This window comes from Ostrea edulis, chromosome 7, assembly GCF_947568905.1.
Source record: "Ostrea edulis chromosome 7, xbOstEdul1.1, whole genome shotgun sequence".
Taxonomy (NCBI): Eukaryota; Metazoa; Mollusca; class Bivalvia; order Ostreida; family Ostreidae; genus Ostrea; species Ostrea edulis.
The window spans coordinates 69,104,742-69,119,695 of NC_079170.1; the positions used below are offsets into that span (position 1 = coordinate 69,104,742).

General features: G+C 33.7%; 1 protein-coding gene across 1 annotated transcript in view; it reads right to left on the minus strand.

The window, feature by feature from the left end:
• LOC125653795 (uncharacterized) overlaps positions 1-12,647 on the minus strand; it is a 30,844-nt gene extending 18,197 nt beyond the window's left edge. The window contains exons 1-5 of the mRNA XM_056145201.1: positions 12,558-12,647; positions 10,143-10,194; positions 9,752-9,840; positions 1,795-1,989; positions 542-673 (exon numbers count right to left, since the gene is read on the minus strand). Of these exons, the coding sequence (XP_056001176.1) occupies positions 542-673; positions 1,795-1,989; positions 9,752-9,840; positions 10,143-10,194; positions 12,558-12,579 (490 nt within the window). The 5' untranslated portion in view covers positions 12,580-12,647. The remainder of the gene's footprint in view (positions 1-541; positions 674-1,794; positions 1,990-9,751; positions 9,841-10,142; positions 10,195-12,557) is intronic.
• Positions 12,648-14,954: the final 2,307 nt, after the last annotated feature.

Here is a 14,954-nt window from a genome sequence, read left to right on the forward strand (position 1 = left end):
GCTTTACAAATTGAGGGGGCATTGTGTTGATAAACGTAGTGTAAACACTCAAGTGAGTTTGAAATTTTAGAAAGAATCAGACACCGATGCCTGAGTGAAAATCGTGCAATGGTAGCAAAAGCATAAACTGTGATGAGAAACGCATTTCCCATGGCGTGAAATGCACGTGCAAGTTTGTTGAAGACGTTTTTGATTTCACTTAGACACAATATTGCCAGTTATGCAGTTATTGATTTTTTTAAATAGAAAAATATCTATGATCCTTATCAAATTTTGAGTAGTATATATTGATTACATGCTCATATCATAATTACATATTCATACTTATTACATAATCATACTAATTACATACTAATATTTATTACATATTCATACTAATTACATATCCATACTAGTTACATATTCATACTAATTACATATTCATACTAGTTACATATTAGTTACATATGCATACTAATTGCAAATATGTACATTAACCAGTGACTCTAAATCTATCAATGAAGCTGCTTTTCATCTTCATAGATATTACTTGTAATCTAACCTTTTCTACAATATCCATTGATTAGTAGAAATCCATTGTCACACATGCATCGCCCCGTGTCTCCATACGTGGAGCAATACGCATTGGATTTTCCACATTCCATGTCTTCTGAGCAGATGAGTCCAGAATAAGCTTGGTTAAATTAATAAAAAATGAATGCGTTACTTTTTTGTATAAAATATTGTCAACGTTGCATTTAAAAAAGATTAGCATTACCAAACTATAAAGACTGCCTTTCGCTGATCCATTGCAGAACTGAATTTCTAAATATATACATGTACTATACCTAATAAAATTCGGTGGCATCAAATCAATTGGTTCATGTATTGGCACAACATATTGCCATTAAAGTATCGTATCGCCTACCCTCGTCATCCAATTTGAAAGAAGACTGTTGCAAGGGTGCGTTTATGAAATTTAAAGAAAATTCAAATTTCCGATTTGTATGAAATTATTTTGATTTTTTTAGATTGGCATCATGTTGATCGTTTGACGTATGGATATTTGGTTTTGTTTTTGTTATATACGACAATTTTTTTCAGAAATTCTTGAGGCATCGCGAATTTTACTTTCACTTAAACAAAGAGATGGAATAAGATACAAACCGAAGACTTCATGCCACTTTTGTCATAATATACATGTATAATCTTCATTTTTGTGAAACTTTTTTTATAAAAACACATTAGACGCTAAATTTTGGTTATTTGATAAAGTGAAAAATACAATTTTTGAGGATATCGTGAATTAATCTCTCTAATAAATGATTGAATAGTTTGGTTGGAGAAGTATGAAAAGGTGAAAATAACAAATAGTGATGAAGATCATAATTTTTAAAAAGAATACAAACAGGGTAGGGCAGACACGGAACCCTGGATATACCAGGGATTAGATCATGTGCCTAGGAGGAGTAAGCATTCCCTTTTGACCGGTCACACCCACCGAGAGCCCTATAGCTTGATCAGGTAAACAGAGTTATCCGTTAAAAGTAGTTTGTAAAGAACAGCCTAACAATTGGTACAAAATACGTCAGACACTATTCGACCTATCGTAATAACCGATTGTATTTGTAAATCATATCTTACACTGTATAACCATCATAAAATGTTTGCGAAATGCTGACTTTAAACGAGATTGGTGAAACCTCTGTAACATCAACGTATTTGTCAGAAGCCTGCCTAGATTTGCAAGCTGATAAATCACAAACATACATCACTAGTTTCTAGTGTCAGACGACTTGATTAACAAATACATACCTTTGAACGCACTAGGTGAGCAGTCCACTATTACCTCAACAGTATCATCAACTAGACACTTCCTGTTTAGGTTCAGCGTCCTTTTTAAATCACCGTGTACTTGAAACCGTAATTTGCTCACCGCAACGGATACATCATCATCCAGCGTCACTGATAATGAACATTGTTCCTCACAAGGAAATCCGTGTGGAGGTTCTAAATGTAAATGTTTGCAGAATTTAGACCAAGCAATCGGGGGGGGGGGGTGATCTGATGTAATATATGTGATTCTTACAAACGATAACTGGGCCTTGTTTTCGAAAGTATAATATGATTGATCTTAAAATATATTTTATGACAAATCTTAGAACAGTCTTAGGATTATCGTGGGACAATCAAAAATTGTAAATCAAAGATGTCTTAAAATTATCCTAACAAAGTTCATCGTTGGAAACCCATGGTCGGTTGGACTTCTTTTTCCTAAAACCGACGATGGACAAAATAAGACTTAAGATGGTCAATTATTCTTTTATTTACATCATTTTATGGACGAAAAAGTATTATAGCATTGACGGACATTTTTATAATTTATTTCAAAAGATGAAATACATTTGCAAAATTAAAAAAATCCATCAACTTAAATTGCATGGGATTATAGAAATTATCAAATATTTTTTTCATGACATGGGAAGTGAAAATAAATATTTATGTACATTTTTTCCTATACAATTTGAATCGAGAAATAAGACAAGCAATATTTCAGACTGAATTAAATAAATTAATTTGAATATGCATGTACCTATGTTGTTTGTTAATAAAAAAAAATTAGCGGTTTTTTAACGTGTGAATATTTACCTCTTTCTATTACTTGCTTGTTTACGTGTGAATAAAGACGCCCATGGTTGAAATGTACATATATTGTTATATCAAGCACACGTAATAATAAGCCCGCCAAACATTTATTCGTGCTTATCCGGAAAATCTAACGACACCTTTGTATCAAAGCAACGAAGATTACTTTTTATTGAAAAGTCATGCCATGAGATCCAAACTTTACGTTCGAGGAGCTGCAGATATTGCTAACACTCACCAGAGGGCGCATTACGCAAGTGTCACTTACACGGAACTGTGGGTAGAGAATGATATTGCTACATGAAGTGAGAAAGAATAAGTGTTATGCGTCAGAACAAACCCTTATATAGCGCAGCAGAATATACTAAAAAAGGTAACTAAACAAGAAATAAAATTTCTTAACAATTGATAACTGAAAGAAAATTGTTACAATAGCAAAATATTAACTTACGGTAGTTGAACAATAAATTAAAACAGAATCTACACACACAAAATAATAATCCAAAACCGCAGTTCCAAGTATAAAACTCCAAATGAATAGAAAAGTGTCTAACCAGAACTTTTTTATCTGAAGAATGTCAGTGTATATATAATGGGAATGAATTTTCCAGTATGTACAATCTTGAAAGACCATGATGCAACCCATTACGTAATCTTCCTACTAAAAATAGCATGTATCTTGAACAATCACATATTTCAATGACAAGTAAACATAACTTTCTAGAACTATCTAGGTCACAGGTCATGGTGTCACAATAATTATAAACATCATTTCTCTAGAACAATCTAGTTTAATTTAGTACTATACACAACACCTCCCCCCTTAAAAGAGTTTGAATGACAATGAAGATTCAAATATACAATGCACATCAAGCAAGGCAACAACGAAATAACACAACATACTCAAGACACTCTTGAAAAGGCACCTGCTATAACATTGTCGCTGATATGTTTGATATCAATTTTATACTCTTGTAATAATAAACTTCATCTTGTGAGTCTTTTATTCTTGTCTGACATTTTATGCAAAAAAGTGAGAGGTTGTGATCCACAACACAAGAATTGGATGTATAATAACATTCAAATAATCATCAAATGCTGTAAAGCTAACAACAAAGCAAGACATTCTTTTTCAATGGATGAATAATTCTGCTGACTTTTTGTAAGTTTCTTTGAAAAATAAGAAACAACTCTATCTACATTGTCACTATGTTCTTGAAACATAGCCGCACCGATTCCTACATCACTAGCATTTACAGTAAACTTAAATTGCTTAGAACAGGACTACTCATGAGAACAGACTTAATTTTACAAAATGATACGTCGTATTCCTGTATCCATACTTTAGCCCTCTTGTGCAATAAGTTGGTAAGTGGACAAACTGTTGAAGAAATACTTTGACAAACTTTCCTGTAAAAACATGGCATGCCCAAAAATCTTATTGACTCTTTCTTGTTTGTAGGAAGCGGAAACCTTGCAATAGCATCTACTTGAGCCAAAATAGGTGTAACATTACCTTGACATTACCTTGACCTACTTTATGACCTAAACACTCTACAGTAGCAAGACAAAAGTCACTCTTTGCAAGATTCACTGTTAAATTTGCTTTTGCCAGAATATCGAAGAATATATCCATGATTTGGAACTGTTCCTCCAATGTGTCGCTGTAGATGATAGAATCATCAATGTAGACTTCACATCCTTGAAAGTCATGTAGAAGGGAATGAATCATCCTCTTTTTTCATACCAAACGGCATCATTTTGTATTGGAATCACAAATGCAAAGATTTCTTTGGCTCTTTCGGCCAATGACACTTGCCAGTAACCCTTTAACAGGTCAAATTTACTGACAAACCTGGTATTTCCGATTTTGTCAATACAGTAATCAATTCTAGGAATCGGATAAGAGTCTGTTTTGTGACAGAATTCACTTTTCTAAAGTCATTACATAATCTGTAGGTACCATCAGGTTTAGTACGAGAATGTAAGGGGAGCTCCAGTCACTTTTACTTGGTTCAATGTCATTGTACAACATGTATTGCACTTCTATTCTCAAGTACTGTGATTCCAATGGATTTAAACGATATGTATGCAGCTTGATGGACAAAGCATCACCAACTATAACATCATGACAAGCGGCATTGGTCTTTTGTGGAACATCCGAGAAGATTGGAGGATAATTAGCCATGGGCCGTTGAATTTTTTCTCTTTGGTGAATATTATAATTTCCAAGTTTGTTATCTAGATTGGCATGAATTTCCGAGTTCTTTAATTGGATATTCTGGTTGAAGTCTTTTTCACACTTTTCTACTCTAATTTCATTCTCATTACAATTTTGTAATGTCTTAACATTGGCTAAAGTGGAAACTGATTTTACAGAATTTCGGTCACACCTATCAAAATACTCTTTCATAACATGTTAATGTGACAAACTCGTTTTTCTTTACGTCGGTCAGGTGTACTAACTATATAGTTCACATCACTAAGCTTGCTTTCAATTTCATAAGGATCATAATACCTGGCCTGCAAAGGATGACCAAGAACGGGTAAAAATACAAGACCCTGTTCACCTGATTTAAAAACTCTGTTCCTAGGATATTTGTCATACCAAACTTTCATTTTGGCTTGAGAACTCTTGAGATTTTATTGTGCTAATTTACAAGCATTATGAAGTTTCTCTTTGAAATTAGATACATGGTCCAAAAGGTTAAGAACACTAGTTTCAGTTAGCCATTTTTCTTTCAGCAATTTCATAGGACGTCTAACTGTATGGCCAAACACTTATTCAATGGAACTCAATTCTAGAGACTCTTGAACTGCTTCTCTTGCAGCAAATAAAACAAGGTGAACCCCTTCATCGTAGACTTTGTCTTATTGATAGCAATATGTTTTCATCATAGTTCTGAGAGTTTGATGGAAGCGTTCAAGTGTCCCCAGAGACTCGGTATGATAAGCAGTAGAATTGTACTATCTAACACCTAACTCATGCATGACCTGTTGAAACAACCCTGACATGAAATTTTAACCTTGGTCTGACTGAATAGCCTTAGACATTCCTACGAAACTGAAAACTTGGTTAGGGCCTCGACTATGGTTTTCGCCTTAATATTCCTAATATGTATAGCTTCAGGGAATCGAGTGGACTTACACCTCATAGTAGATAAATACTGGTTCCCTGACTAGTTTTTGCAAGGGTCCTACACAATCTATTAACATTCGACTGAATGCTTCTTCAAATGCTGGAATGGGTTGTAAAGGGGCATATTTATGAAATTTTCTGATTAGTTATACATACCATCTGACAAACATGACAATACTTGCAAAATTCAGAAACATCCTTTCTTAATGTAGGCCAATAGAAATGACTCAAAATCCTGTTACAAGTCTTATTGACTCCTAAATGACCTGCCATGGGTGTATTGTGAACCAAACTCATGAAGTCCCTACGCTATATCACTGGCACACTATCTGGTGAACGACCCGTCATACTTCATCCGTTAGTGCAACAGGTAGTCGCCACTTTCACATAAGGATCCCGTCGTTGGTATGGAAACACTCCCAAACTTTGGCGGCATCTTCTGATGAAAGTGCCCTCTTGCTCATTTGAATAATATCAGGGTCCTTATTTTGCTCGGACAGTAACTGATCTCTACGGAGGATGTCCTTGCCCTGGTATAACTATATATTGGGACCATAATCTCACTGACTTTCAGTGGAGACTCACTGTTATATGGCTGTCTTTTTTCATGTGAATTGCCACCAAGATCAAAAAGGAAAGTGTAACTGAGGTCAATTTCATCAGATGAGCCAGCTGTGTCGATGGATTGAACATGGTCAGCCTCGACCTCTTTCCCTCTGGTCATTGATCTAGTAATAGCACAGGCTAGATATAGGTCGTCGTATTTTTCATCGGACGCGAAATTGGAAGTGATTTTCTCACAAACTACAGGATCTGGTACGGCTTTGTCACCAGCTAAATCGTTGTCTAACAACAGGGAAAAGCCTTGAGCAGGAAGAGTAGGTCGACCACTTAGATAACTGGTCCAGTAATTAAATCTGATTTCAGATAACTTTCTATGTAAGGGAACGTCAATGACGCCTAGTTCAACACCCTGACGAAAGTTGTTGAAAACGACATTTATTTTATTAGATCTCAGCCACTGATCAAATAATTAATAAACCTTTTTTTTTCTAGCAAACTCTACATTTCTTTGATTGTCAAATCTTCTGTACTTTGTGATTTTTTATCTGTACGCTTCGGGTACTAATTCGTAAACTTTTAAGATCGCGGCTTTGACTTTGTCGTAATCTGAACTTTCATCTATGGCCAGCGCTGAGTAAACATCGGTTGTTTTGCCAACCAAAACACTTTGTAACAAAGTGGACCAAAACTGCCGTGGCCATTTCAAATTTTCGGTAACTTTTTCAAATTGAGGAAAATATTTATCAAATGCTTTTTCTTGAAATTTCGGAACTAATCTGATATTTTTAGCTGCATCGAATTCATTTCTGACAGGCAAGGCTTCAGATTTCTGTTGTACTTTTAATTTTTATACGTCCGTCTTTAGACGGGACGTATTATGGTACAGCGATGTATGTACGTACGTCCGTCTGTCCGTCCGTCGTTTCAGGGTTTTCGCTTTATAATTTCATTTTCCTTTCACATATCATGCTAGCTGCAATAATGTAGCCCTCTCTGATTTTTTTTTTTTTTTTTTTTTTTTTTTTTTTTTAGGGAGAGGGCTACAACTCCTTAGGATCTCCGTAATGGTGCAAATGCGGGAGTGATTCACTCCCGCAACATTTGCGCTCATTCTAAACATTTGCTGACTTTCTTTACGTAAATAAAATGATATTCTATGTTTCTTAGTCAATATATAAATTTACAACCTGCAACTTTAGATTTGTGAGGCTCTATTCTACCGTTTTCAACAATTTCGATAAATTCCAATTTCTCGATTCATATTTTTGCGCCATGTTTGATGTACTGAAGTTTCAACTTCCGGTTGTCAAGTCATTTGCATATGCCATATAAGGTAGTATTTACATCAATGATCAAGTATGGAGGCGAAAGCTATTTCGTCGATATTGAAAAGGTTTGAATTTAATATCAAGTTAAAAACCGAACAGCAGAGTGTAAATTCTTTCTGCAATAATATGATTTTCCTTTCTTTGTCGAAGTGGCTCGAGTAACTACATTTTCGCGCTGATTGTCAATGTTTAGGCTTTTCATTAGATCCACCTACGAGATCTCGCGATAACAAGCATGGCGGAGCAGACGAAGAATTTTGCATGCTGTACATTATATTTAATGAAAAACACCTTTATTAGACATGCCCGAGCACAAAGTTGGTACTCCTTTTGGTGTAAACAACATTTGGGACTAATACACAGAGTTTATTGTCGGTTATTCATAAAATTATTTTGCACCATTACGGAGATCCTATGGAATTGTAGCCCTATCCCGAAAACGTCAGAATAAAAAAAAATTGGATAGGGCTACATTATTGCAGCTAATATCATGCTGAAACTTGCTATGTAGCTTCTTTGTGGGTCACTCTAGATCATACTGCAATGTTGATCCATTTCGACCTTTTTTTCCAGGAGTTTTGCCCCTTTATCTGGAAATAATTATTATATGGAGGGTTCATAATTTGTCCGCCCTACTCCTCCCACAGTTTTCAAGTGAGAACCTTCTTATTTTGTGGAGTGTTTGTATGGGTATTGAAAATGTGCATGTGGGATGGATTTTGATTTCCTACAATTTTTGAGAAAATTACAGGTTGTTGAACTTAGTCTATTTGAAAATTAATATTCTATGGAGGGTATATAATTTGTCCACCCAACTTCTCCCACAGTTTTCAAGTGAGGACCTTCTTATTTTGTGGAGTTTTTGTATGGGTATTGAAGATATGCATGCGGAATGGATTTTGATTTTCTACAATTTTTGAGAAAATTACAGGTTGTTGAACTTGGTCTATTTGGAAATTAATATTCTATGGAGGGTACATAATTTGTCCGCCCAACTCCTCCCACAGTTTTCAAGTGAGGATCATCTTATTTTGTGGAGTGTTTGTATGGGTATTGAAGATGTGCATCTCGGGAAGGATTTTGATTTTCTTCCATTTCTGAAAAAAATACAGGTTGTTTAACTTGGTTCATTTTGAAGAAATCTAGATTTTTAAGTGAAGACCCTATGTTCATATGAAAGTTTGTCACAGCCTCATGATGGCTAATAATACCTGAAGCAAAGTTATACAAATTATAGCACAAGAAAAACACCCTATTTACGCATAGCAGATTTAATCTCTGACCCGAAGCGGACAGCTAAACTTTTCAACTCAGCATCGAATACCTAAACATTTGCGAATCAAGAAAATATGTGACCGAAAACATGGTAGATGTAAATTCTTCTGTCTATTAGAATTCAATTATTCAGAAAAAAATGAACTACAAATCTTGACAGAATGTGATATATTTTGTTTCTTATCCCGAACGAGCCCCCAATTTTGTTATGAGTCACAGCAAACCCTTAATATAGCGCAGCAGAATTTACTTTAAAAAAACAACCACACAATTAAAAAATTAATAAGATTTATTAACAATTAACGATTGAAAGAAAATTGTTACAATGGCAAATTATTAACTTGCAGTAGTTGAACAATAAATCCAAACAGAATCTACAAACAAAAAACAATAATCCGAAACCGTAGTTCCCAGTATAAATCTCCAAATGAATAGAAAAGTGTCTAACCAGAACTGTGTTTATCCAAAGAATGTCAGTGTATATATAATGGGAATGAATTTTCTATTACAATCCTGAAAGTCCATGATGCAACTATTACGTAATCTTTCTACTAAAAATAGCATGTATCTAGAACAATCTCGGTCAGAAATGTCGATGACAAGTAAACCTAACTTCTAGAACTATCTAGGTCACTGGTGTCACACTAATTATAAATATCATTTCTCTAGAACAATCCAGTTCAGTTTCGTGCTATTCGCAACTTAAGATTTTTACTCTTTAGATTATTACAACTTTTATGACAATCTTAAGACCATCCTAAGACATGTCTCAGTCCTAAGACATTTTCGAAAACCAGGACCCTGAGATGAAAGTAATTACCTTCGAACCAGGACTGCAATTTTTGTACGGTAATATCACAGGCAACATCACTCATCCCAAATTTTATTGCTGTCTCTAGGCATATTAGTCTACAAAAATCAATCAATCATCAACTGTTGCAATATATATAGCTTCAGAAACAGTCAAACAAACTGCTAAATACGTAAATAATTTTGTAGAATTTTTGTGAAATTTTATGAATAATTAAATCGTAAACAACCGAGGATGACAACGACGACGACGACGATGATGATGATGATGATCATGATGATGACAATGATGATCATGATGATCATGATGATGATGATGATGATGATGAAGTACAAATACAGTTCTATAGATAGCTTGGTAAAATACTATGCTGAAAAATTACGTGATAAAGATATCTTACTTCACGATCTCAGAATTAATCCTTAACACCAATCCGGAAAAGAATAAAATACCTAAAAGAAAGAGAAAAAACAATAAACAAGTGCTTACACCAGAAAAGTAAACAAAACTTGAAAGAAAAAAGATAAATAACAAAATTGAACAGATATTCCTTAATGCATTTTTTAAATATACTGTATCCCAATACTAAAATTACCCTATGCATAATTCATAAAAATATGTTTTCCTATTATCTTTAACCTATTATATAGATCATCTATGTGGTATCTAAAGTATTTAAAGTAGGGGGTATATGTACAAAGATGAAAAATAAATGAATAATTGTATAGGCGTAATGTATTTGTCGCATGGGGTATATTTTAAGGAATCCATTTTTCTGGAATACCCCGGTAAAGATTGGCAAATAGTATCATTTTTGTAGCACGAATATCGGCGGGATGATAGCTACTAAAGTTTTAGAAGGGGGTGGCTCCTCTCCTCAAACAGCTGTTAATGCGTGTAATTTGTATAAAGTATGAAAGAATCTACAAATTTACAGTACATAGAGTAATAATGTTGAGAAAATCACCCTTCATACCGTTCTTACATCTAGGGGTGGGGATGGTTATATCATGAAAGGGTGTACCGAGATACTTTGTTAAAGCAAACACCTGCATGAATCTGGGACTAATTAAATATGTAGAATTTATTTCACATGTTGTTGTTATCTGCTTAGTGTAAATGTGAATACTTCGGCATGTTCTGGTGGCTGTCTTTTGCCACTCGGTGATTTATAGTAGAAACAAATGATCTAATAGTGTTTCAGGTATCGTTATATTCTTTGGCATTCCGCCAGCTCATAAAAGTGACAAACTATTTTTAATCCTTCCTTTGTATTGTGATCTGCATTTATGTAAACGTAATAAAAGGAGCAATATCTCACAAGTGCATGCGCAAAGGTCAAGCTACAAACATAGCTCGATATATGGTACTTAAAACAAAATATCAAAATGCATGAATTAGAAAAAAAAAATCTGTAAACTATGTTAATAAATCACTTTCTAAGGGATTTTTACATGTACTCTGAACACAAGTTAACGGAAAATACAATTAATTTTACTATATACTTTCATTTATGTATTTATTCATTTACTTATTTATTCATCTATTTATCTATTAATTTACCTTTGTAAAATGTCTTTGAATGCTTATAGGGACATGACCACAATTTGAGCTGAGAAAATTCAAATTTTATTTTTCCATTTTTAATCTTTACACTGCATAGCTAAGTTATTTCTAAGGGTCAGCAAAACAGCATTGACTGCCAGTTGTTGGATAGGGGACTTAACATCGTTTAGAAAAAAAAAATATTATTAAAAGTCTCCATTGTTTGTGTGGTTTACCCGAGGACTAATTTTTCTTTGTATGTAGCAAATATTGCCATGCTAGAAGTGAACTATTAGGAAGTCTCTTAAATTTTACTTAATTATCTAATATATATTGTCACTTACTTCTATGGGGGAGACGAAGCTCAACATGTTAAAATAAACCAACGTATTTTTCCTCTTTTCAAAATTTCATCAGATATTCTGGAAGATTTACAGTTGCTACTACCTAACACCGTGCTTTATTGAAATAACTAACCTATGATACATGTATATTTATTTATCTAATGTAACTAAGAAATCATTTTGTTTATTTATCATAGTAATTAGTATATTGACAATTGTATTTCATGCGAGACCCCGTAAGTTGAAAGAACTTGTGTTCAAACCTTTTGTATAAGGTGCACGTGTGCAATAACATATGTTCAAATATGTTGTTGAGGTACACACGAGATATTGTGCTCACAATTCTTTGTCATGTAAACAAGGATCGCGCCTTGTTTTTGTTTACATAAATTATAGCTTCTAGTATTTTTTTTTTAGTATTTGCAAGTTAGATATGAACACGATTAAACAGTTTCTGGTGTTACATCTTTTGTTTTCTATATAGTAATTTCTATTTAACATTCTATATGTAAACAAAAACATGAACCTTGTTTACAGAACGAAGACTTGCGAGCTTTGTATATCGTTGTAACTCAACGACCTACATTCAAATTTGGTTGACCATTAGAAATACCTTTAATAGTTAAGTACTGTCAGCATTAGAAATGGAAAATTTAAAATTAGAAAATTTTCAGTTCGAATCGTGACCATGTCTCTTTAAACTGCTTCGGTTTTCTGTTTTGTGCTGTCGGAGTGAATGAGATGTAAATAACTGCAGGTGCGTATTATGTTATTTAACAACAGAGTGTGACTTTGATACCACCACGATGGGGTGTAAATGTAGTATACAAGTACATAGGCAGTGAAACAAGTTTGTTTTAATATGAGATTAAAGTTAATTCTAATTAAGACATATATACATGCGCTTTTAAATACATTTTTCTTACCCCAACATGCTTTCATTTCCATTGCTAGAGAGCATCTAATAGGTCGACTGTGAATTAAACTTCCTGGTAAATATTCTAACAAAAGAAGGTTTAAACCAGGGAAATACAGAGCGGGTTCAACAAGGCGCAGCTTACTGTGCAATCGGATGCGTATTTATTACATGTATTTACTGTGCAATCGAAAACGTACTTATCACGTGTATTTACTGTGCAATAAAAATCGTACTTATCACGTGTATTTACTGTGCAATCAAAATCGTACTTATCACGTGTATTTACTGTGCAATCAAAATCGTACTTATCACGTGTATTTACTGTGCAATCAAAATCGTACTTATCACTTGTATTTACTGTGCAATCAAAATCATACTTATCACGTGTATTTACTATTCGATCGAAATAAACTTACAAGGTGGAGACACCTGAAGTCATTTTTTCACAAACTGCTGACTGTCCGATCGAAAATCAAGTTCTCTACTTTTGTAAACTTTACAGTTTATCAGTACAATATTACAAATAATATAAACATAAACATGGCGGCGGTACATTTACTGGAGAACATAAATACATACGTAATTACAAATGTTATTTTAAAGTCTTGGATTACAACTTTTTTTAGGATTATGCTATTATACATTTATATTTTCCAAGGTTACAAAGATCATTGAAATTTTCGGTGTTAAACAATTGAATTAATTTAAACATTGAAGGTCTTTTGTAGTAATATTTCTTAATATATTTTTTCGTAATTCTGTATATACAGGACAAACTAATATAAAATGGTATTCATCTTCAATATTATTCACAGAAAAAGTATAAGATCTATTAGTTCTGACTGTGTTAAAATATCTGCCAAGGCCTGTTTCTATGGCTAAATGGTGCGAGGACAATCGCAGTAAGGGATACAAGACGAAGATGGTCTATTATGTCAGATACGGGACTGGCACGAGCCGCGTAGCGGAGTCTTGTATCTTACTTAAGACATTGTTTTATCTAAAACAGTATTTCTCATAATATTGACCTGCTCTTAATAATACTGGACTATGCTCAGTACAGTATGAAAAATAAAGTACTGTCAAGATAAGAACTGACGTCACAACAATGTTTTAATTTTAGATATACATGTACACCTTTACAGGAATTGGTTTTCTAAGATAACAGAGAAGATATAATCCATCAATTAAATATTTCTGAAATGAATATTTTCTTGCATTTTCGATCTTTGTAAACCTGTCTTGCTTAACTTGATCTACAATTCTTTGTTGTACAGTTTGTAGCATATGCTTATCAATTTTTTTATTAATCCAAATGTCATTGAAGCCAAGATCTAATAAAAATTTCTTAACTTCAAAAGCCCATTGGCAATTTCTACATTTCTAATTTTCACAAGTAATATACATTTCTTCATAACATTTTCTAATTATACAATTTTCGTAAGCTAGCACCTTACTCCAAAACTTAACAATAGTATAGAACTTATCATACATCATAGGAGCTCTGATCACAATTCAGTGTATACAACTACATTGTTTGTACTCTTTTTCACTCCAAGTATTTGCTTACAGAAGCCAGTATGTACTTTTTCAAAATTACAACCTTTATGATTATCACAAATTTATAATAGCATCATATCAAAGCGCATATAATAGCATTGCGTAGTATTAGTATTCCACTGCGTAATTATAGCATTCTGTAGCATAATTATAGCACTTTGTAGCATGATTATAGCATTCTGTAGCATACATATATAAATTTCTGTCTGGAGAAGAATTTTATTTCATTCTTTCAATTCCTAGGATTCAAATATCTCTCTCACTCTCTCTCTCTCTCTCTCTCTCTCTCTCTCTCTCTCTCTCTCTCTCTCTTTTATGTTAAGAGACTTTACCTGGATAACGAGATATTTTTTTTATGAAAGGTGAAGATAACGAACAGTAATCAATCTCATAACTCGTATAAGCATTACAAAATAGATAGTTGGCAAACACGGACCCCTGGACGCACCAGAAGTGGGATCAGGTGCCTAGGAGGAGTAAGAATCTCCTGTCAACCGGTCACACCCGCCACGAGCCCTGTATCCTGATCAGGTAAACATAGTTATCCGTAGTCAAAATCAGTATGCCAAGAACGGCGTAACAATCGGTATGAAACACAGCAGACAGCATTTATCTAAAAAGCATTTTATTACGATAATTATAACAGGATGAGATAGCAGACACTGCCTATATATACATGTACATGTGTCAGTCTTCTCCGTGCAAGGTTCTACAAACATTAGAATACATACACAAAGGATTTAATTGCAATAAGGGTAATTCATGTGATGCCGGCTTATAGTTAAATGTACTCTGTTGTTGTATGGAATTAATCAAATAGTTTACACTGTAATTAGTCATTACT